Source organism: Mirounga leonina, unplaced genomic scaffold (genome assembly GCF_011800145.1).
Source record: "Mirounga leonina isolate KUSES-001 unplaced genomic scaffold, KU_Mleo_1.0 Mir_82, whole genome shotgun sequence".
Taxonomy (NCBI): Eukaryota; Metazoa; Chordata; class Mammalia; order Carnivora; family Phocidae; genus Mirounga; species Mirounga leonina.
In genome coordinates, this window is record NW_023270825.1 from 20,943,302 (window position 1) to 20,968,225 (window position 24,924).

The 24,924-nt window shown below is 43.1% G+C and overlaps 1 protein-coding gene and 1 pseudogene across 8 annotated transcripts in view; one reads left to right on the plus strand and one right to left on the minus strand.

Moving 5' to 3' along the window:
* Window positions 1-24,924, plus strand: part of STON2 (stonin 2) — a 138,421-nt gene that overhangs the window by 78,793 nt on the left and 34,704 nt on the right. For 7 of the 8 annotated variants that reach the window (XM_034992297.1, XM_034992301.1, XM_034992300.1 and 4 more), the window contains one exon: window positions 5,420-5,590. The exons of the other annotated variant lie outside the window; for it this stretch is intronic. In XM_034992297.1, coding sequence (XP_034848188.1) covers window positions 5,420-5,590 — 171 coding nt within the window. The remainder of the gene's footprint in view (window positions 1-5,419; window positions 5,591-24,924) is intronic. 8 annotated transcript variants of the gene reach the window in all.
* LOC118002060 lies at window positions 22,213-23,387 on the minus strand (annotated as a pseudogene).

Sequence of the window (24,924 nt, forward strand, 5' to 3'; positions counted from 1 at the left end):
TTTGGTCTCAGTTCACTGGACATATTAGTTTCCTAGGGATGCCATAGTTACTTAACTACAAACTGGGAGGCCTAAAACAAGAGAAATTTATTCTCTCATAGTTCTGGGGGCTAGAAATCCTATACAGTATGTCAGTAGGGCCATGTTCCCTCAACAGTCCCCTCCAACAGTCCCCATGAAGTAATGCCTAGACACTGATTCTCAATGCCTGCTAAGTGCACAGAACCAGAGTAATCAACTATTCTATCCAAAAATCAAATATGAGGGCGCCTGGGTGGCTCAGTTGGTTAAGCGACTGCCTTCGGCTCAGGTCATGATCCTGGAGTCCCTGGATCGAGTCCCGCATCGGGCTCCCTGCTCGGCAGGGAGTCTGCTTCTCCCTCTGACCCTCCCCCCTCTCATGTGCTCTCTCTCATTCTCTCTCTCTCAAATAAATAAATAAAAAAAATCTTTAAAAAAAAAAATCAAATATGAGTTTGATCAAGCCCCTAGATCTGACTATGAGTTCACAGGGGCAGAGGAACATGTTATAAATCACACCATCAAATCAAAATGTGATTGTGGGACAATCTCTATGCCAAAAGAACGAGCTGCTTTAACAAATAAATTGCAAGGAAAAAATAAAGGTGGAAAAAAGAAGCTTTAGATTAAAAAAGACAACATTTATCAATCAATTGCCTAATTGATTTGAACAAAGTACCAAAAAAACACCTTTAATAGAGTTGGAGAAATTTAAATACTGATAGGATATTGGATATTAAATAGTTATAGTTCCCTTTTGGATATAATAATATTTTGGTTATGTTTATACACAGAATCCTTATCTTTTAGAGATACATACAAAAATGTTTGTGGATAAAACGATATGATCCTGGGGATTTGCTTCAAAATAATCCAGAGTAGGTAGGGAAATAGGTGAAACAGGATTTGAGTGAATTAGTAATTGTTGAAGCTGCTGATGTATGCATGAAGGTTTGTTACACCTTTGTCTCCACTTTTATATATGTTTGAAATTTTTTATAATAAAAAGTTTAAAAATAGTTTTATAATTATGCTAAAAGTAAGTAGTTCAGAAGGTCTGATAAAGCAAGAAGAATGGAGGAAAAGGTCTGTGTTCACATGAAAATAAGCGGGTCTGTTTTCTACTAGAATTATGTTCACCTTCTAGTTAGTATCCTGATGGACCTACCTTGGGAACTGCAGCTGAGCAGGCCATGAGCTGGGAGATCGTGAACAACAGAAACAAGTTGGTTCCACTTTTAAAGTAATTATCACGCTCTCCCACCAACATATTTAGAGAGCCAGAAGCAGTGATGGTCACTACCTGATACTCGTGTTGTGTTGTGCCATTCACGAAATGGTTTACAGTTAATCTTCAGTCACAGCCTTATGAGGCGGATGATGATATTTGCCTCGCTCGTGAGACTGGGAAGCTGGAACTCTGACCTGTAACTTGATCAGAACATAAGTAGGACTGGGACCCAAGCCCTGTCTTGGATGCAGTCGAGCACTGTGTTCCTTCCCAACTCCTGATTGCAGAACAGCCAAAGCAAACGTTTATGTCTTTTAGACGTGTGCATACGTCAGAGCAGGGCTGTGCTCTCTGTACCTGGTGCAGACTTCTTTCTGCAAGGATGGTCACTGCTGAGTGTAATGGAGAATAAGAAGTAATGCAATGGACATGAAGATTATGCTAACAGGATGGGGGACAAATGCCCCCAAAATGAACAAGCTCCTACCATATTCTCGGCACTATGCTGAGAGCTGTAGTCTAAGGTGGGTATGAGAGTCAGAGCTGGAGGAGGGGAAGAGTTATGTCCCTGTCTTTTTTTCTTTTTTTAACCCTTAGAGTAAAATGCATAGTATCCACTCAGCTGTAACCACACCAAAGGCATGTGAGTCTCTCTTCCTCCTTCCTTCTCTCAGGTGGGTGGGGAGGAAAAAAAAAGAGAGAGAGAGATAGGAGGATCAGGTCGAAGCATGGACATCCTGAACCAAAGCTAAGGCCTGGAGTGATGTCTCAAACTATAGAGATGCTTCTGCTACCATGTTAATGGGGGAAAGTACCCAGTGGACTAATTTTGAAGGCCTGTGGTTTTTACAGAAAAATAGATTGAGAGAATAAGGTGGTATCGATTCACACCATTCCTCAAATGACCTCTTAAATTCTAAGGCAGGGAAAGCTACGTCTAATTAAATGTCCAATGCTTGGTCTAACTTGTATATTAATACTATCTCAGATTTGTGATACAATGTATTTTGTATATATGTATAGAATATGTTGGAGTCCCTTAAGCGATCATATGGGGTTGAAATGTATGTACATTTAAAAATTATTTCATGGCTGATATAGTGTAACAAGGTATATACCCTTAGAGAAGACCCACATATTTTCTGGATTTGATTTTATTGATCAGTAAAAAGAGGGGTTTGTAGGAGCCAATCTCTCAGAATCTCTGAGCCATGGAACCTCATTTTGTTATTTTGAATGATTATGAGATTTGTTGTAGCTCTGTTTTTACAAGATTTTATTATGCCTAGAATGTATAGAAAGGCAAGGTGAGGTTTAGGAACAGAACCCTTAATTACAACATTATTCTTTTTTTTTTTTTAAATCCCCTATTCTTTTTTAATTATTTTTTTTGATGTAGTGTTCCATGATTCATTGTTTGCATATAACACCCAGTGCTCCATTCAATACGTGCCCTATTTAATACCTATCACCAGGCTAACCCATCCCCCCACCCCGCTCCCCTCTAGAACCCTCAATTTGTTTCTCAGAGTCCATAGTCTCTCATGGCTCGTCTCCCCCTCCGATTTCCCCCCCTTCATCTTTCCCTTCCTACTATCTTCTTTTTTTTTTTTTTAACATGTAATGTATTATTTGTTTCAGAGGTACAGGTCTGTGATTCAACAGTCTTACACAATTCACAGTGCTCACCATAGCACATACCCTCCCCAATACAACATTATTCTTAAGGGGAAATGGGATCCACTTTATAGTGCCAATTTGAGAAGTAGTGTGGCAAAGATCAGGGTTGCTGACATCACGTTTACTTAATTGATACAACTTGAAGCATTTGTTGTGAACTTGTGTGCTGGATATGCACAGTGAGATGGCTCTTTCAGTCTGTGAATGGGCTAATGGTAACACCTACCTCACAGGGTTGTCAAGAGCAAGGTTTAGTCAAATTAATACATAGAAGGCATTAAGAAAAGTGCCTGGCACAGAGTAACTGCTCAATAAATGGGGTTCTTCTGGGGTGTCATTGTCATCATTGTTATTGATCCTCACAAAAACCTGTGATATGAGGTAGGTTTTAGATCCTTCCTGTCGTATCCATGAGTATCAAGTGTGCAGGTTACTACACAGAGCTGGCAAGGGAGGCTGAGCGTCTGACGCTGAGTCATGAAGCATACTGTGACCCACACAGGGGTCCCTTTTATAAAGCAGTAATCCCATATTATAGATCGACCTTTTACTTTTCTTGGCTCCAGTTTATCAGTAGCAATTCTCTGTGGTGATATGGAAAATTTCAACTATATAAAGATTTTTTTTTAAGTGCCAGATAACACATCGTGGGCCTGCTTTAATCCTAATTATCTTAAAAGTATTCATATATGCTTCATATGCATAAAAACTTCTAAAGCAGATTCCTAAGAAATTCCTGACAGTAGTTACCTCTGGGGGATGGGACTAGTGTTTACAAAGAAAAGGTCGATTTTTACTTTTTATTTTATACCCTTATATACTGTTTGAACTTTTTTGTCATGAATTTTTTTAATAAATTTAAAAAAAGACAAGGAAAGTATCCTAGTCCATTTGGGCTGCTATAACAAAGTACCACAGACTGGGTGGCTTATAAAAAACAGAAATTTATTTCTCATAGCTCTGGAGGCTGGAAGTCTGAGATGGGGTGAGAGCATGGTTGGGTAAGGGTCCTCTTTTGGGAGGAAAACTTCTTGTATCCTCACATGGTGGAAGGGGCTAGGCAACTGTGTGGAATCCCCTTTAGAAGAGTTCCCATTCATGAGGATTCCACCCTTGTTATGTAATCATAGGCCCCACCTCCTAACACCGCATTGGGCATTAGGATTCCACATGTGAGTTTTGGAAGGACACAAACATTCAGACTGTAGCAGAGGGGGAGAAAAATAACAACAATAACCCATCTCTAGAACAATGTCTCCCAAACCCAAAAGATCCCCTCCTCCCACTCCAAAAGGCTTTGGGAAAGGAAACAGGGCACACTAGGTCCTGAGCTTGGAGACTCACAATATATGTTAGTAAACTAAAGATTGTGAAAAGCCACCATAAAAAAAACCTATATAGAATATTCTTCTTAACCTTTGTTATACCTGTTAACATCCTGCAGAATTATATCTCATGGCATATCTGTTTTGGAACTGGTATAAAAACTTAAGAAAAGGCAACCTAGCCTTAGGTCAACTACAAGTGGAGAAAAGGTGACTAGTTCTTTAGGAATTGTGGGTGAATAGCTGGTGGTAGTGGTGTGATGATACTGGGTCTTCGATTCAGGCCAACCTGGATCCAAATCCTGGGTCTTCCATCCCCTTGCTGGCCGAGCCCTCGCCAGGTTACCTAACCTCTGAGTCTCAGTATGCTCACGTGTGAGAGAGGAAGAAGGATACCTCCCTCCGAAAGGCATTTCAGGATTAAATGAGAAAAGTACCCGGTCTGTGGTCGGTACGCCTCACCCTTGGCTCCATCTCTCTATCTCCTTCCACTGAAATACAGACAAATTGCTGAAGGATCCCTCCATTTTCGAAAGGCTTCACTTGAGGATTTAGCAGAGGCCAGGCTATCAGGTAACAAGTTCTTGCATCTTCAATGGGAATCCATTTCTAAAATCTTGATCTCTGGATACCTATTTCAAGAATGTGTCTCTTGTACAAGGGAAGGTTCACCGACTCTGGGAGACTGTTGAGAATCCTGTTTCCCTAAAAGTTAGAGCCTAAAAGAGAAATTCATTGTCTAAATCACACACCTAGGTTTGCCTTGCACCAGGCCTTTCCAGGCCCTGCACCAAGGTTGCCCCTTGCTCTCATTTCCTGTGCTAGTGTTAATGCTCACACACAGTGGAAACCAGCTTCAGAGTTGAATTTAAAAGTATGTGCACTAAAGCATTGCCTTTTCAAAGTAACCTTTGTACAAAGCTCCTGGAATCTAATTACCCAAGTGTTATTTACCTCCCCCAAAATACCTGCGCCTGTGCAGATTGAGTTTAAAGTTCAGGAAGTATTAACAAAAGGAATCAGAAGCAAGATCTCAGGCACAGCCTCTGAAGAATCTCCCTGTCGGTGCCTGGCCTCTCCCTCCTGGGTGTGCCCGCCTGGGAGGCCAGTGAGTAACCTGCACTTTTTTTTTTTTTTTTCCATCTTGGCCCTTCCCACCCAGACGAGAGGACGGAGTGGCAGACAGGCAGGCAGTCGGCGGTGAGCCCTGTTCAAGCATGCACGGAGCATACCTCTACCTGCACCCAGGGCCTGGACCCCTCGGCACTCCTGCCCCACCCCAGGAGGAGTCAGAGCCCCTGCGAGGGTCCGGAGGGGACCTCTGCTCCCAATGGTAAGGGCTGCCAGCAGCAGGAACACTTCATTCATTTCATTTGCTTTGGTGTTGGCTTTTCTTTCCAATTGCGTTTAGATGGGAGAGTTTCTGATGGAGTTAAAGGTGTTTTGTTTGGTTGATTGGTTAGTTCTCAGTGGTCCCAAGACAAAGAAATGCCTTCCCCCAGCAGGGTTTATTAGAACTTGTAACCTGATAGCCTGGCCTTGAAACAAAACTTAACATACTAATTACTTCTGGTTAGTACAGTTTACCCTTTGGCCCTCTTAAAAATATATATATATATATATAAATATATATACCGGATAGGTTTTGAAGGAGGAAAAGTGCTAAGGATTGTGACCATTTTAATACATGGGCACCTCTGACTAATTGAAAAGTAGCTTGTTACTACAGTTTTAACATAGACCAAGATGACGTTTTGTCTCAAAACGAGCAAACAGAAAACCCTTTTAAAAAGACTTCGGCGTTGGACGAAAGATGCTAGCAGAGGGGCTTGAGCAAGGGAGTTACAAGATAAGTTGGTCTAATTAAATATATATGAACATGGAAGTATTGAAGCAAATCTGTAGTGCTCTGGGAAGAAGGGAGTCAGATGTTCGATGTGGGATTCATGTGGTATTTAAGGGAGAAAACTGAGATCTTTGTATAGTGTGCTGAGACTTCTTTGAGTGGAGCATTGGAAGGCAAATGGAGCAGGCTGGGAAGCAGGTTTTCTGCATGGGGCTGGTGCCAAGGATTTCTCCCTCAATTGCTGTGGGTGAGAGTAATTCAGAGTAATCAAGTGCTGCATTGTTAACAGGCTTCTGAGTTTCAAATATTTATTCTAAACACAGGCCGTTGACTGCACTGAATGTGAGGGAATAAAGCTGCTGCCCCTGGTTCCTGGCCTCGCCGAAACTTTAATACCTGGGGAGATTTCAGGAAAAAGGTTGTAGGAAAGATAAAGCTATGTGAAATGTGAATTTGATACTACAGAGTATATTTGAGATCGCCCTGTTCCTTGAACAGCCATGAGGAATTATACTGTGGTTACATTAGAGTGTTAAGATGCTGAGCTAAGGGGTTTCATAGGAGAATGGTGCAGAAACTGCAATAGAAATTGTCCAAAGCCGAGACACTCCCCTGACACATGTGGAAGTTTGCCTTGTGCCCGGATGTTCCTGCAAATGCAACACGGGTTCGTCCTTGGCATCGCTATGCAGGCAACGTAAAGCTTCTCTAGGAAGGAGCACCTGGGTGGCGCAGATGGTTAAGCATCTGTCCTCAGCGCAGGTCATGACCTCCAGGTCCTGGGATCGAGCCCCACATCGGGCTCCCAGCCCAGGGGGAAGTCTGCTTCTCCCTCTCCCTCTCCCTCTCCTTCTGCCTCTCCCCTTGCTTGGGCTCTTTCTCAAATGAATAAATAAAGTCTTTTTTTTAAAAAAAAAAAAAGGATTCTCTAGGAAGAGCAGCCGGTACTTCACATAGCTAGGTGTTTTTTTTTTTAAGATTTTTTATTTATTTATTTGACAGAGAGAGAGATAGCGAGAGCAGGAACACAGCAGGGGGAATGGGAGAGGGAGAAACACGCTTCTTGCCGAGCAGGGAGCCCGATGTGGGACTCGATCCCAGGACCCTGGGATCATGACCTGAGCCACCCAGGCGCCCGACAACACATAGCTAGGTTTTTAGAGCAGCATTAAAAAGCACTACTAAAAAGTAGTGTGCCAAGAAGGGTATGAAGTTGTGGTGTGTGTGTGTTGTGTGTTCAAGTGGGGAGGAGCACAAGCAGGGTGAAGATCCCCTTCTTAGACTGCATACACCTCTTCTGACATTCTGTCTTTTTCTGAAAAGAAATCAGTAATTCTTCATCGTTGTCACTATCAATGTTCCTGTGGTGATAATACCAGTAGCTTACTTTCTTAGAGCTTTGGTTTCCTCTTAGCTAATTAATCAAAAGCATAGTCTGACTGCAGCCCAATCCTCCAGCTCATTAAAAGACCATCCAAGAATGCACTTACTTTTATGCCGAGTGAGCAGAAGATGGGGGTGGGAACCCTTATGGTGATTTCACCTGGAGATGCATTTTGTGACTCTGTTCAGTTGTGATTGAAAAACAGATGCTGCTCGGAGCTGCCCATGGAGTGAACAGCACTGGTAGCAGTTCTAGCCTTTGTGAGTGTTTGCAGTTTGGTTACTGCATGTTCAGGCAGAAAACATCACTATCCCGGGGGCCGCCTGGGTGGCACAGTCGGTTAAGCGTCCAACTCTCGGTTTGGGCTCGGGGTCCTGAGATCGAACCCCATGTTGGGCTCCGCACCCGGTGGGGAGTCTGCTAGAGATTTTCCCCCTGCTTCTGCTACTTGTTCCCTCTCTCAAATAAATAAATCTTTAGAAAACCAAACGAAAACCTCACTTAGTACTGCCGCACCTGCTTGTCTCCTGGATCCCGTGCCCAGTGCTCGGGAGTGGAAGACCGTTTAGAGGAGAACGGGCAGTGTTTCCTCCTGTTGATGGCCTGTTTTCAGAACTTTGTAGAGTTTCTTCTCAAACTAAATTAAATGCAGTACCTTCTTGAATTTGGCTTTTCTGAGGCATCTTTATGGTCAATTTAGCATTTCTTTTCATTTCATTGTGTTTTTCACTCACTCCTCTTGCTTAACCTTTTGAACAGTGATAGCAAGCGGAGTGAAAACTGGCCATACAAATGGGAACCAAATATGCACTTAAGACAACCTTGTGTGTGAGCAGCTCATGCTTTCTCCTTCCATCCTCCATGTCCCTTCCGAAGAGCCTCCAGGCACTACCCAGCCCTGGCCACTTCTCTGCCATCCTGTATTTTCTGGTTACTGGAATTCTTATCCCTACCGAACCTCACAAGTAGGTGTTTAGCGAAGTTAAGTAGAACTAACCCAAAGGTCATAGTAATTTTTCTAAAAAAACAGAACTGTAATAACTCCTGCTGCATCCCAGCCAGGCTACATACATCTTCAGGCGTGGGTCAGGGACACAGTTGTGGATTCAGCCACCATCCTTTTACTGCACTTCCTAAGTGGGCACAGTCAAGCACGGCTGAGTGAAGCAGCTGGTGGCTAGAATATAATTAGCCTCAGCCTATAATCTTCAGTAAGCGCCAGTTTCCTGCTCCTTGGGGCGCTTTACCAGCCTAGTGTGTTATCTTTTTCCTGTAATATTTCTTACACTTTGGTGCTCCTCATGTCAAGGCTGTGGAGTCCTTTGCAGGATGTAGCCCTGGGGATCCTTTGGTCACATTTATCTGTAGGCACATCCTACGCCAAGAGACATCGCAGAGAGACTCGCCCTGAACAAGTCCTCATAAGGATGGCATGTCATCCACATCATCTTTAAAAACCTCAAAGGATAATATGAAATAGTGCTGAGAAGAAATAGATTTCTTTTGCTTTCATTTGAGACTGAGGTCTTGAGGAATAAGTAAGGTATGTGTATGCAGGCAGGAATAGAAATGAGGAATATCAGACAAAACTTCACCCTGAGAAGTGTATAACTTCTTGAGATTAGGTGAAAACTTTGGCCTAGAAATCCTATTTGGCTTAAGGCAACCTTTTCTCCCTTCGGTTGTGTAATAGACTTTGAAGCTAGTCTCTTGTGATAATGACCTTGTAGCTCCCCTTATCAAGAGGTAAAGTCTGTTTATCCAGCCCCTGAATCTGAACGAGGCCCTGTAACTTACTCGGGCCAATAGAATACGCAGGAGTGAAAGTGTGCATATGTACCAGTCCCCAGCGTAGGTCTTAAGCAGCCTCACACACGTCTACTTGCTCACCTAGAATCTAGCCTGGTCACCCTGTGGATGCTCCTGGACTCAGTTGCTGTGGCCCAGAGACCCTTGTTTCCCTGCTGATAGTGATCTTATACCAGATATGTGAAGGGGATATCCTAGACCAGCCAGCTGACCTGATACGTGAGCGGGCCCAGCAGAGATCACACAAACTGATCCAGAGACTCAGGAGGAATAATGAGTGCCTGTTGTTTTAAGCTACTGAGTTTTGAAATGGTTTGTTATGCTAACAACAACTAATGTATTCATGTGGTCACCTGGAGATGGTACAACTATTTTCACTTTTTGGTCTGTTAACATCATCACAAATGCTTAGTGCAGCTCAGCATAAGAAATTCAGTCAATGTTTGGAAGGGTTCTATTAGATGGGGGGCATTTCCAGTTCTTGTGATCATCAGCATTACTTTGAGACCTTTTTAACATCACATGTCGGGGCGCCTGGGTGGCTCCATCAGTTAAACATCTGCCTTCAGCTCAGGTCATGGTTCCAGGGTCCTGGGATGGAGCCCTGCATCGGGCTCCCTGCTCAGCGGGGAGCCTGCTTCTCCCTCTCCCTCTGCTGCTCCCCCTGCTTGTGTTCTCTCTCTCTCTCTCAAATAAATCTTCAAAACAAAAAAATCCAACACACGTCTGGGCCTTATGTCAGATTATTCAACTAAATATCTGTATGTGGGGACTAGGAATCTGTAATTCCGAAAGCTCTAGTGATTATCCAGGATTGAGAACCAATAAGCTAGTGATCTTGTTGGTCCCTTCTGTTACTGAAAGATGCCGTGAATGCAGTTCTTCTGTACTTAGGAAAACAACACTCCCATGGTTCAGAGTTCCTTGATATACTTCAAGCCACATAAGTAAACTTTGTCATCAACTTCGGACAATCACACTGACCTGATCTTACATGGGGGAAAATTCACAGGTGCAGACAGATGGCTGCAGTTATATGTTGTTTACTATTGTATCCCCTGAGATTTACAATGTGGTATAGACTTCATGAATAAGTCTTTGGCATTGAGGATGTAATAGGACCCTGCTTTGAGGACGTTATAGTCCAATGGGGAGGAAATATCAGAAATCTTTTACTTGTTACATATGAAGAGAACAAAGCAAACAAGTTTGTTTTTTTTTTTAAAGATTTTATTTATTTGACAGAAAGAGACACAGCAAGAGAGGGAACACAAGCAGGGGGAGTGGGAGAGGGAGAAGCAGGCTTCCTGCCGAGCAGGGAGCCCTATGAGGGGCTCAGTCCCAAGACCCTGGGATCATGACCTGAGCCGAAGGCAGGCGCTTAACACCTGAGCCACCCAGGTCCCCTGCAAACAAGGTTTTGACCCTTAAACTACAGGTGAATACAACACAAAAATCTCTGTAGCATACAACAGTATGTGTTTATTAACCCCTCTGTCTGCAGGTTAGGGTGGGGAGAATCCACTGATCTTGGCTTAGTTGGGGGTGGCTTTATTCAACATGTCCCTCAACCTTTCCCTGAGATCAGCTATTAGCTTGGGCACATTCTTCTCATGGTGATGGCAGAAAAAAGCCACAATTAGCAAGTTCATTTCAAGCTTCTGGTTATGTTATTAATCTGTTAACATCTGTTGATCAAAGCAGGTCACATGGCCAAATCCATTGTCAAAGGCCAGGGAAATATAGATTTGCAGAGAGAAACTGTAAAGTCAGGATGAAGTCATTTCTTTAGATCACACATTTGCTACCATCATTTCTTTCTCAGGCTAAAAAAAAACAGTTTTCATGTAGTCAGATCATTTGGGACCTTTTCCTAAATCTTAGCCCAGAGTTGCAGTGGTTAAAAGAGATTTGGGTGAATATCCCTTTCTGATGGGCCCATCTCTCCCTGGATTGCTTGTTGAAAGACCTTTAGCCTGTGCCTCTGGTTAAGATAGGAAACTAGTGTTCTTAAATATGATTGAGCTGCTCAAGTGTTCTCCAGGGCAGAAACTATGTTTTACAGTGTTACTAAGAATAGCAACGGAGTACAGTTAGCATTGAACAATTCGGGTTTCAACTGAGCAAGTCCACATAGACATGGGTTTTTTACAGTACCGTAAACGTATTTTCTCTTCCTTATGGTTTTTTTTAAGATTTTATTTATTTATTTGAGAGTGAGAGACAGCCACAAGCAGGGGGAGGGGCAAAGGAAGAGGGAGAAGCAGACTCCCCACATGACCCTGGGATCAGGGCCTGAGCCGAAGGCAGACACTCAACCGACTGGGCCACCCAGATGCCCCTCTTCCTTATGATTTTCTTAAGGAAAGATTTCTTACTTTTAATGTTATCAATAAGGCTTCTAGGCAACAGTTGTCTATTAGTGGTCAGGTTTTGGGGAGTCAAAAGTTACATGTGGATTTTCAACTCTGTGGGGTGTTGGCTTCCCTAACTCCCAGGCTGTTCAAGGGTCAACTGTATTTCAGGCCAGTGATGTATAAGCATTGCTATTGATCAGTCTGTGCCTTTGGATCTACAGAGTGTATCAGATTTACCTCTGAGGAAACTGAGGTACAAAAGATTATGGAACTTCCATGAAACCGCATCTCCTGGCCATCCAAGATTAGCAACCTGTCCCGTTGGTTTTTCCACTTTCGCTCGGCAGCCTGATCGATGCTGCCTTGTTTCACAAAAAGCGTATGAGGATATCATTACCGAATGAGTTTAGCTTCCTAAGAAACCCCTCCCTCATAGTGCTTATGCTCCGTGGGAAAAAAAGAAGTCCAGCAGGAAGGTATTCAGTACTGTAAGATTTCTGCACTGCAATGTTAGGGAAAGTAAGCTGGATTATAAGTCCTTTCTAAATTCTCTTTCCTAAGGTTTCTTTGTTACTGTCTTGACCACAGAAGTAAAATGGAGTGGGGGCTGTTTAGATACAAGTCCTCAGTACTGCTTCCATGGGTTCTCTGAGCCCTCACCTGTTGTTTCTGTTGCGGAGTGACTGACTGTTCAGCAAATGCCTGCAGTGGTTCTCTGACAAACAGGGCTATTTCTATTTTATGTGGAAAGCTGACTTGATTAAACAACTCATTCAAATTAATGCTTTGTAGAAGGCATGATATGGGAACAGGCATTTCTAATGGTGTTCTTGTCAGATTAGCACGTGCAAACAATCAAATAATGGCAGTGGCCCAGAATATGGAGAGACCGCTACAATTAATGTATAAGCTGGTTATCTTGGATAGGTTGTCTCCATTCTGGCGATGGCTTTGCTGAGAACCTCATGTGTCTCCCATATAATGCTGCATAATATGTTGTTATCTGAGCAGTGATTTAATATCCTACTCCTCCTCTTGCTCATTGCCAAGGGCCATATCTGCATTGTTTACCACTGAAAACCTAGGGGCCAGCACAAGAGAATCTAAATAGATATTGGGTGAGTGCACGAGTGAGTGGATACTAGGACTACAATATCCAGTGCCTAAGACAAATTTAGGGTTCTTTCCAGGTAATTCTGCCCCCAAAAAGGGGCAGTGAAGGGTTAATGTTCTCTTTGGGAGCTGGAGGGATTTGGATATGGATCTCAGCAGAGCTGCTTGAATCACATTCTTTCTGCTACTATAGCAACAGGTTGAGAATTCTGCAGGCTTTGTCGAAAACTGCCTCCTGCCTACGTTGGAAATAAGAAATGCCTGTGTGCAGGCGACTTCATTGTCTGGGGGACAACTTTTTTTTTCTATGATGTTTCAATGAAGCAGCTTCTTTGCAGAGACAAAGAGGCCAACACAAAGCAGGGGCTAAGAATCATGGAAAGGCAGAGAGAGATCTTGTTTTGATTGGAGGGACATTTCTAATCTTTTGTCTCTTGAAGAGGTATGAAGTGGGGAAGGATTTGAAGTTTAGTGGTAGTCGGTAGTATCTCTTCCTCCCTTCTTCATGAGACTTCTCTTCTGAGAGACACCCCCTGGCAGCTTTTGGAAACCTTTCTTACTATCTTTGCTTAACAAATAGGGTGGTGGTGAAGCTCTTGGATTATTGCCCATGTTGTGTTCACTTCTAAGTTTGGAGAAGCCAGAGTGGACCAGAATGTGGGTTTTCCCCTCTGTATTCACTCTGTATCTTTGTTGTGTACTGAGAAGGAAGGGCAAGCTAACTGAGACTGAGAAATGGTGGTGTTAGTCTTTACTTGGTGTAGCAGTGTTGTAAAGAGAGGGACGAAGATGGGAAAGCTGCTGAGGAAAGTTGCTTGGGTGGTATTAGATTGCCAGGAGGTGTCACAGGCATTGAAAAACTGCCCTGTGAACTCAGGGCTGCTTCTCAGGTGTGGTTAAGCTTAGCGTTTAGGGCTAATTGTAGTTCCTGCTGGGCTAATGGGTGAAGTCAGTAGACCTTAAATATCACTTTGAATTGGTTGGATCACATTGCCACAATACCGTTTTTGCTTCTACATCTTGTTTCCACTTTGCATGTAGACGGCGAAATCCGCCTGGTTCCCTCTTTGTTCCTGGTTCACAAAAACGTTTTGGTCAGAAATACCTGAACGTGTCCAGCCGTTCTGCAGAAGCAGCACTAGGTTCTTTTATTAAAAGTTCAATTTTAGGGGCACCTGGGTGGCTCAGTCGGTTAAACACCTGACTCTTGGTTTCTGCTCAGGTCAGATCTTGAGGTGGTCAGATCAAGGCATTGGGCTCTGGGCTGAGCTTGGATTCTCCCTCTCCCTCCCCCTCTACACCTCCCCTTCTGTACCTGCCCACCTACCCCCATCACCCTCACGCTCTCTCTCTCTCTCAAATAAATAAATAAATCTTAAACAAAATTTAAAAGTTCACTTTTAAAAATCTTTTATCCCCAACCCACTACATACCATTTGAATATGGGATAAGCCCTATGTCTGTATGTCTCAGAGTTCCCTCAGCTCTGCTTTTTAAGTCTGGTGTGGCCACCGAGACTGCGTTCTTGTGGTGTAGTCCTAAGGGCTTTAGGCTGAGAGCCAGCAGCCCTGGGGGTCTAGTCCTAGCCCCAGTGGCCTTGGGCAGCTCATAGGGGGATCTTAATTCCTTTTCATGTGGAATGAAAGATGTGGATGACATTGCTAACATTTCATTCACGTCTCTCCTACACACAAAAAAATTGGTACTGCAGTTGTTTGAAAGGTACAAAAAAGCCTTTGCTTTATTGAAGATCTTATAATTTGCAGCTCCCTTAACTCCTACTCATACTTCAGGTTTCCACTTCAGTGTCGCTTCCTCAGGGAAGCTTTTCCTGACCCCTACCCCCCCAAAACACCCCCCCCTCCCCGGGCTAGAGCAGGGCTCCAGGCTTATGCTCCCTGCTAAGTGTATTCTTTTATTTCATCACACTTAGCACAGTTTGTAATGATCTATTTCTTGCTTGGGGTGGGGGGGTGGTTTGTTTTTATCAATTTTCTCTCTCATTCTGAGACTGAGGACTCTGGGAGGCAAGCACCCAGTCTATTTTATTCACCATTGACTCTGCCTAGGAACCACTCAGTAAACATTTGTTGAAGGCTCAACAGTGCTACATTAGGCTTTCTGGAGGGTACAAAGATGATTATGTGACCGTCTCTGCCCTTAAAGATCTTCAGGTTTACTTTTCCTGTTTCTCTTCTCTGCCATCCCACCCCACACCCAAAATATGCTGCAAGAAATGAAAACAAAAAACCCTGGGCTCTTGTCATTGACCTGATCATGAGACAGGTTTTAATTTTCCTTGATTGGACTGATTAGTCTTTTGTGACAGAATCCATGAACTGAAGCAAGGTCCTGGAAGGAGGTTATAGGAGATAGTACACAGAATGAAAGTGGTGGACAAAAAAAAAAAAAAAAAGGGAAAGAGAGAGGGAGGGAGAAATGAGGACAAGACAGCAAGAACATTGAAATCATGGAATTCTATCTTTTTAATTAATTTGTAAGTGTCCTTTTTTGACTGATGGGCTTTATAAGCAAGGACATGTTTCTTAAACAGACTTCTTACCTTAAGTGTTGAGTAATGGAAACACAAAAAATTTGCAACCAAAAGGTGATTATAAGCACACAAAAAGTTGGCTTGGCTCCAGAAATCTCTTTCCTTTAAAAACCAGAAGGATACCAGTTTTCAAGAGGATTGGCAGGTTCCTGGAAACCAGTAGAGTTATGATCAATATAAGCATTTGCACTGGGAAACTAGAGCTAGCCATTGCAGATTTAAGCAGCAAGCCTAGACTAGATGCTGCCGGGAGGGAAAAGCAAGAATTCCTTAGGTTGGAGGTGTGATGGATATTCATCAACCAGGTACAAGAGGCATGGAGGGAAGTTGATTGAATTAGAAAGTACAACTCCTTCTGGTCTCACTGAGTTTGCAGTTTATAAGGGGAATGACTTAGGGGAGATTTACTGATTACGTTTCTGTAGAAAGCATGAAATCTCTAGCTTCAAAAAGCCAAATAGCTTCAGTTTATCTTGAGAACAGGTAGAGAGGTAGAGAGTATGGACAGTTGAGATAAGGTAAAGTTTCCCTTCTGGCTCCTCTCCTTAGAAAGTTCAGCTTCCACGGCAAAGGACAGCTTTTGCCCGCATAGTTGCCCCAGCTTCCGTTTCTCACCAAAACCCACAGATACGGAGGGTCTCGGTAGCCTGCCTTTACGCTTGGTCCTCTTGGGAGCTTAAACCCCTGCCAGACTATATCCCTCCCAAAGCCATTCCAGGAAGAAAAGGATGACTAAAACAATCACACAATCGCTCTTCTTTATGAGGAGGAAGGAATTTTAGCCAAGAATGCAAGGTGTGCCTGTGGGCTTTGTGCCTACGCTGCACAAATCCTACACACGCCCACACCCACACACACGTATGTCCATTCTGCTTTCCACTGAATTGGCGGGGACAGTATGGTATGCCTTGTTGGCCAAAGACCAGGAAATAACTGTGTTAGGTTGACAGGTAGCCAAGCCATCAGGCTCATGTGTCTCACTAGACAATGTTAATTGGCCCCTCCTTCATTTACAAAAATATACTCAACAAAGATAATATGTGGGAACGTGGTGCTTTCCTATCTGATATCCCCTTCCGAGTGAGTTCCAGAGAAGGTCTGCTCCAAGCTCTGTCTTGGTTTCCTAGGAATTTGCCCCTTTCCAGCACTTTCACACAATTCTTTACAAAGCAAATCCCTTTGTTTTCAGTGGCAAAACTTCTCTTTAATCTCGGCTCTACCACTTCCTACCCGTACAGCTTTTGGGCATGTTATTTAACCTCTCTGAGCCTCATTTACTTCGTCTTTATATGGAGTCAATAAGAATGTCTCTCTCAGAGGAGCCTTGTGGGAAGGAAATAAGATCATCTAAGAAAAGTTTTTTTGCACAGTGTCTGGCACATTGTTATTGTTTTTAGTCCGATAAAGAGATCTCACCCTTTTCTCTTCTTCTTTGCCCCTCCTGAGTTAGAAACACCCCTTGACATTTGGTACTTCTCAGTATCAGGGTTCTGTTCCAGTGTGGGGAGAGGAGAGCAGAGCAGAGATGGCTGGGCAGGAATGGGGCTGATGGAGACCTGTGCCCTTGTTCTTTACTCCCTCCTATCACATTGCTCTTTCCACCATACGACAGGTTCTGTACCTGTCGATGGCTGGATACAAAACTAGGTGCAGTGCAAAAAGGAATGTGGATTCAGCTGTGTCTTCCAGAAGTGGTAATCTAAGTTCCAGGCTCCCTTTTACCTGTTTTCCAAGTCTGTAACACCTCTTGCTGTTTAGCTCAAATCCTAGCTCAAACCTACCACGTGAACTAATGTGAACTAATGTTGAATACAACAAGCACTCTAGGGATACCAGTGGTACCTCTATATTTGATCATGGAAGACAGGAGTAGTCATTGAAGCATTTGGCACTTAGAGGAAAACACTTCTGAAAAGTCAAAGAGCAGGTCAGCTAGCAAACTTTCTGAGCTATCCAATCTCTCAGGACTCACGGGCTTAAGAGGAAGGAGTGTGAATCACTGGAGCTGGAAAGAAGGCACAGGAGAAAGGACACAGGAGCTCCCTTGTCCAGCTCCCCTGTGAAAGAGTGGCCATTACAATGCCGCTGAGTAGAGCGGCTGGGACGCTGAGCTGCCGTAGCCCTCGTCTCTGGACCCACCCAGTACAGGGGATGATCAGACCTCCATAACGTATATAAAGCACATGGCTTTAAGTGCTGGCATAAAGTCAATACTCAAGAAATGTTCACCATGATTAGCTCATGAATAACACCTGGCTGTTCTGCAATTGGATGCAGAATTCTGCTTCCATGTCACCACTTGTTGCTGATGCTGTCTGCAGCTCTGATTAGTCTTGACAGTTTGTAAGTTGGAATTGAATGAGCCGTTTTGAGGGTTCAGAGATACTGTTCTGCTGTTACCGTAGATGGTGAGAAAGAGCATATGAAAAGCAGGCTCATCACACCATGAGCGGGCAGCTCTCTGGGGATGATGGCAGGACGGCACTGTATATATTTTTATCTTTAACGTGAATTCATATTTTATTGTTTCTTTCATGAGTCTCATCAAGGCAGTGTCTTATTCATTCCGGTGAAAGTGGGGTGGCTTTCATTGCTATCTTTCACAGTAAAAAAAGTAGAAGAGTAGATATAAATTATAGAGTTTTAAACACTAGACAAATTCAGGGTTATCTGATCCAACCCCCTCACTTTCCAAATGGGGAAATTGAGGCCCAAGTGTGTTAAATGAATTCTCTGAGTGGGGCAGAGGGACAGGTCTTCCAGCCCTAATTCAGGGTCCTCTATGTGTGGTCTTTTGGTTTATTGCTCTTCCAAAGTGACCATGGGCATCAAACGATTTGAGAGCCATTGTTTTTGAAATGTAAAGGTGGTCATCTGTGTGGAGGATTCTCAAACAAGATAATGACACCTTTCACCCAGTCTCTTCCTGTCTTTGGCACGTTATCCCTGACTCGACACAGGAAATACACATCTGTTATGTGAAAGAGGCAGTGATGACAGAATGAACAGTTCCTGTTTTTCCCCTCTGAAGGAGAACTCCCCCACTAACTCTGTGCGCTTAATACACAGTCATGATCAAAACAGATTCAGATCTCTGAACTCCATATCTGGCCCAGAGGATTGATTGAAGGAATATTTCATCATCTATTGAATATCCATCTTCTATGGAACCTCATCCTCTAGCTCTGGTAATTCAAAGAAAAGGTCAGATCTACAGAGCACAAGACCTGGATATTTATGAGTAGATTTTTCTCAAGGATGATTGGTTAAGTGCTTTTTAATTCTTTTAACTAAGCAAAATTTCAAGATATATGTTGATAAAACAAGAAGGTATGGAGAAAATATGCATTCAAGATATAGTACCAATTGTTCAAAACCAAGATTCAAACATTGTAGAATTATCCAGACTAGTTTAAGTTTTTCTCTTGATCTATAGATTATCTTCTTAGCAGTTCAGATGCAACATTTGGCATTTCCTTCTCTGTTTAAAGCCAATAATTACTTATTTATCAAGCAACTGCTATGTGTCAGACTCTATAATGATGCTTTTCATGAGATCGCATTTAATTTGCATAGTACCCTGAGGTAGGTGTGGTTTTTCTCATTTTATTGATAAGGGCACTAAGGGGTCAAGGTAACCATATTTTTTGGGTGTTTGATGACCTATTTCTGTTCCCATGGAAGCAGGGCATAGTAAGGTTTTAGGCAAATATCAAGGAAAGATTGTTAATCCAGTTGCTGAACCAAATAAAGCTTGACTATCAGAAGACCAGCCTATTCTACCTGGCAAGTATCATCCTAGAAACCCGCCCTCTGAATTTTGAAGTTGCAGCCTATTAAAGGAGCCATTCTGCTCCTGATCCTCCCACAGTCCCTTAGCATGTATGTCTATGGGTAAAAGATGTTCTCTCGGTAAATCTGGTTTCTTTTGAGAACTTATGTTTCGTCCATCACTTCTTTCAATTTTCCCTGCACCAATAGCTAGCTACCCTTTCTTCATGGGCCCCTTCATGGGCATTGTTAGGGATGGATTCAGAATTAGAGCATGAGTGTCTAGGTCTCCTCTGACACCAAGAGGCACATCTGTGAATAAATGCTCCAGCTACAGTACTTGGGACTCTATGATTGTGTTTTGTTCTTAGAAATAATTTCTGGGTCTGAGCTGGATTGCATAAATCCAGAGACATTGCAAGTCTTGTCACTTACTAATGGTGAAGCCTAAAATCTGTAAACTTTTTTTTTGTGAAGTCCTTTCAGAACCAATTTACATTCGACAGACAAAAGCCATTCTCCTCCCTTAGTCACAATAATAAAAGCTAAAGATATAATAGCTTCAGATACAGTATCTCATTTACCAGCCACACCCATCAGAAAGAATGTTAGTCCCTTCTTATGTATAAGGAAATTGAGACTCAAGTAGACGCTCCTGTGTTCAAGATCACATGCTGGGAAATGTCAGAGTACATTTCTCTAACTCTGAAGCCCACACTATGGTGTATTGTCCCTTTTTTAAAAAAAGGAAATACAGAAACTTACTCACCAGCTTTGACTCTGAGTTTTGAATGTTTTTGAGAAATCAAACCCCGTCAACCTCAAGGAATGAAGATTTGCCACCACTAAGGTCATGTTGAAGAAAACACCATAGTTTCTAAAACACTTCCAGAAGATGCATCCAGAAATGCCTAATGTTACAATTGTATCAATGCAATATGTGTATGATTTGCCAGCTCAGACTCGTTTGGAGGTATAATTTCTTTTTGTTTCTTAAAAATCTCTCTTGTTGGGCGCCTGGGTGGCTCAGATGGTTAAGCGTCTGCCTTCGGCTCAGATCATGGTCCCAGGGTCCTGGGATCGAGTCCCGCATCGGGCTCCCTGCTCCCTGGGAGCCTGCTTCTCCCTCTGCCTCTCTCTCTCTCTGTCTCTCATGAATAAATAAATAAAATCTTTAAAAAAAAAAATCTCTCTTGTTAATGTTGGCCTGTGCTCTTATTTTGTGAAACATGAAGGGCCTGAGCACGTGATTACTGAGATGATTTCCCAAACACCCTTCCAGTTAAAACAGTGTTTCTATAGATTGTCACCCCTTTCCCCCCTGCTGCCTATTCAGGATAATTTAATTTTTAGAAGTGCTCCTTATTTAAATAATATTCTACACAACATATTATTTGCTCTTCCACTTAAATTATCAGTACTCATTATTATAGTCATCAGCACACACACACAAAAAAGTAATTATCATGCTTAGGCACAGCTGCAGAGCTGTCTTTGCTGGATACTTTGTTAAGGGGTTAATGTACCTTTTTATTGTCTGCTTTATTGGAGAATGTGCAGTTTTAGCTAGATTTCCCCTTCTTCATTTCCCTAGGAGCCAATGAGTTGAAAATGCCATTGTTTTTCCTAATGTGAGTGTCTGGCAGAACCAGCCCTGGGATGTCAGAAAGCTCATAGTTTTTTAAAAAAATCGTACTTCAGTCATGAAAGGATGAGGACTGAGTTTCAAGAAGGTGAAATTTCTTGTTTGCACAGTGTGACTAGTCAAGCTGTACTTCTGTGCTTAGCACCAAATATAAAAATAGATGATGTCACTACAGAGAGAGTGAATGAAGGAATCAGTGGGATTCTTTGGTTGTAAGCAACAGAAATGGGCTCTGGCTAGTTTGAAATTTTCTTAGGAGGAGAGTGTATTGGAAGGATATGGAGGGGCAAAGAGAAGAATGTGCTCACAGAACTGAAGGAAAAACAGAAATCAAGCTGAAAAGCCATACCCAGAAAGGGGGGTAGAACAGAATTTGGGTCTCTGGCAAGGACTCTCAGATGGTTTCTTCTACTGCTGTCAACCATTTTCAGTTTCATTTTCATTCCCTATAGAGTAAAATTCCAGAGAAAGAGCTTTGTGGTGACTTACTTAGCTTATTAGCCCTTGTGGCTTTGGGGAGGCTTGGGCCTTGTCTGGCAGCCCCACCGGTCAATCTCTAATAAGGCAGCCCCTAAAAAATGCATTTTAAACAAGAGTCAGAAAGTAATAACTATAAAGGAAAAAACTGGTAAATTAGACTACATTAAAATTAGGACTGTTTACCAGTAGATACTATTTTTTTTTTTTTTAAGATTTTATTTATTTATTTGAGACAGAGAGAATGAGAGACAGAGAGCATGAGAGGGAGGAGGGTCAGAGGGAGAAGCAGACTCCCTGCCGAGCAGGGAGCCCGATGCGGGACTCGATCCCGGGACTCCAGGATCATGACCTGAGCCGAAGGCAGTCGCCCAACCAACTGAGCCACCCAGGCGCCCCGGTTTACCAGTAGATACTAGTAAGAGAGTTAAAAGCAAGCTACATCATGAGAGGAGAAACTTGCAATAGACTTATCTGACTGGAAACTCATATCCAGACTATATAAGGAACTTCTACATATCAACTCCAAAACAGCAGACCCCCCAGTGGAGAAAAGCCTTGAAAAGGTACTCGCAAAAGAGGATATCCAAATGACCAGCAGGTGTACAACTTCATAGCCGTCAGGGAAAGCCCAAATAAAGCCACAATTTGACACCACTTTACACCTACCATCATAGCTAGAATGAAGAGGACATGGGGCGCCTGGGTGGCTCAGTTGTTTAAACGTCCGAAGAACCCGCTGGTAGCAGGAAGAAGCAAGAGTCTTCTAGGGTCGGGATGCCTGGGCGGCTTAGTCGGTAAGCGTCTGCCTTCGGCTCAGGCCATGATCCCAGGGTCCTAAGATCGAGCCCCGCATCGGGCTCCCTGCTGGGCAGGGAGCCTGCTTCTCCTGCTGCCTGCCACTTCCCCTGCTTGTGCAATCTCTCTCTCTCTCTCTGACAAAAAAAAAAAAAAAAAGGAATCTTCTAGGGTCTGGCATTTGATGAGATAGATACTAAGTTACTGGGCATTTCCATTGTTTTTCCATGGGCAGAACATACAGCAGAGACGTGGGAACATGCATGCCTGAAGCCAGGTTACTCTTATGTGCCATAACTCTGTTGTTTGTAGGGCTGTTGTTGCTACAGTAGTTGGCTGTGCCCCAGACAAATGGGGTGCTGGTCTGTTCCCACTGAGCTTTCTCCTAGTCTTCATCGCAAAGGAGGGGTAAACCGCCTGTGCTCTCAACCAGAGTCTCTTGTCCAAGGTTCCTGGTTTGACAACATCCTGCTCAATACAACTTGTGTCTTCACAGCTTGAGATATGATGACTGATTTTTGGCCCAAGGAAGCTGGTGGTGAGCATTGAAAGGACAAAGTAGCCAATTTGCTTGCGACATCAGGATGATTCTTTCTGCCTTTGATAAAATGATAACACTGCAGACCCTGATCTGGTGGTTTTTATCATAGGAGCATTATAATAGCTTTTCAGAGTCCAGGGAATTGATGTAAGTTTTTTCCATGTTGGAAATGAAGGAGCTGAATCCAGGTGCTGGGTCGGGCACAGTCTCCCCATATCCAAAGCGCATTGAACTTTAAATGGGTGATTTATGTTGTCTTTTTTCTATGTGTGTTTTATACTTGAATAAAAATTTTATAAAAAGAGAACAGAATAATGAAAGCCCTCCAATTCATGCATTCTCTGGAGTAACCATGCCTCCTGACTATCCCTCCCTAACTGTAAGACTTTGGGCAAGTTACTTCTTTTGCCTCCATTTTGTCATTTATAGAAGGGAGAAAATAGCAGTACCTACCTCACTGGGTTGTTGGAAGGCTTAAATGAGATAATCCAGGTAAAGTGTTTATAACAGTGCCAGACACACAGAAAGCGGAAAGTAACTGTTAGGTTCATATATTGTGCAGTAAGTTCTCCATACTAGGTATGCTAGGGTTGATGTAAAGAAGTATAAAACCTGGGCCTCAAAGAGCTTATAACAATCGTAATTAGAAAGACAAGGTATGTAACAGAACAAATCATTGACACTCCAAGAGGGTATTGGGAAATTACAGAGAAGAAAAACCTAAGAATTCAGTGGAAGGAAAAATTACCGTAGGTTGGAATGTTCTGGGCAAAACTCATAGAGTTGTGAGAAGTCAGAAGAGGGGCTGCCCATGGAGGGGGCATGACAAGAAAGAAGTACAAGGAGATTTATTTCTACTTCTGGTACTGGTTACATGAATGTAGTCGGTGTATGAAAACTTTTGATATGTACGCCCTTCTGTATGTGTGTTGTACGGTATGATTTTGAAGCCTGGTTGATATCTGATCTGAGGCAAGTTACTTCACCTCTGTGAATTTCATTTTCTCCACCTATAAACTATACTTAATATCTTACATAGCGTTGTCACGAGGATTAATGAACAAAGAGTATGTAGAACGCCTAGTCCAGGACGGCACAGTAAAATAGTTCATGTACCTGATGTGCTAACTGGGCTAGAAGGTGACAGACTGGGATAGACCTTTCCCATGTTAAGATTTGGAACCTTTATCTGGGGCTTATTGCTTTGTCGAGGGAATGACCTCATGCCATTATTGGTGTTGTGAATGGAACCTGTCACAGTTTGTCAGTGTGATGGCGCAGTGACTCAACCGCTGGGACAAAGGGCACTTCTGCTTATCAGAACCGCTGCTCGACAATTGTCCCACACCGCCACTGTCCCTTTCCTTTTCCTGTTTAGTCAGAGCTCCACCTGCGAGTGCGAGTCAGTGCCCGATCCAGGTGTGCATCAGTAAACATTTACCGAGTGTCTGCTGGCTGTCAGGTATTATGTTAGACGCTGATGGAGCTAGTAATAATGAACAGAAACAGGCTCAAATGTACATAAAATAAGACCTGGGCTTTGCCTTCCAATAGCTATAGTCTAGTAACAAGATATATGTGCTTCTTCTGAAAGCTGTTTATTTTCCCCCTCCTCTCCCCTCTTTGTCTCTCCTGTTATCCTCCACTCACCCACCCCTTCCCCCTCACACACCAACCCTTCCCTGAACTCCACTCCATGGAAGCAGGCTACGAGCCATTTAACATGGCCTCTATCCAACAAAAGCAATCAACTCGTAGCATATATCTTCTTCTTGGCTCCTCCAAAACTCTAGACGGCCATGCCTTCCATTAATTATGATAACAGAAGCAGCCATTTATTAGGTGTCTGGTACCTGCAAGGCATTATGCCAGGCGCTTGCCTACATTATCTGTAACTCTCACAACATGCTGCAGGGCATCATTATCCCATTTTATAGGTGAGGGACCTGAGGCTCGGAGAACAGAAATCACTTGCCTGACGTTACCCACAGCCTGTTTGCGGTACAGTGCTCTCTCCCGTGTGCCGTACTCCTTGTGGAGCTGTTGGCAGTGTTCGCTCTGATGATTAAACATTGTAAACACCCTTCTGCGTCAGTTCATCAGTCAACTTTTCACCTATAAACCTGTGTGGTTAGGAGAGGCTGGTGCCAGGGCCACTCTTGCTGTAATTATTCTAGCTTGACTGGAAATGTCAATAAAGAGCCACTCAGCCTCGCAAACAACTTCTGACCTCTTGTTTTGTAAATGCCTTAATATTCAGCAGCACTAACCTGCTGTGCCATCAGGAGGGATACTGAACCTATTTCGTTATCTATATTAAAATCTTGGATGCAGGTGCCTCAGGAAGAGCCTCTGTGTATTGAGAAAATTCT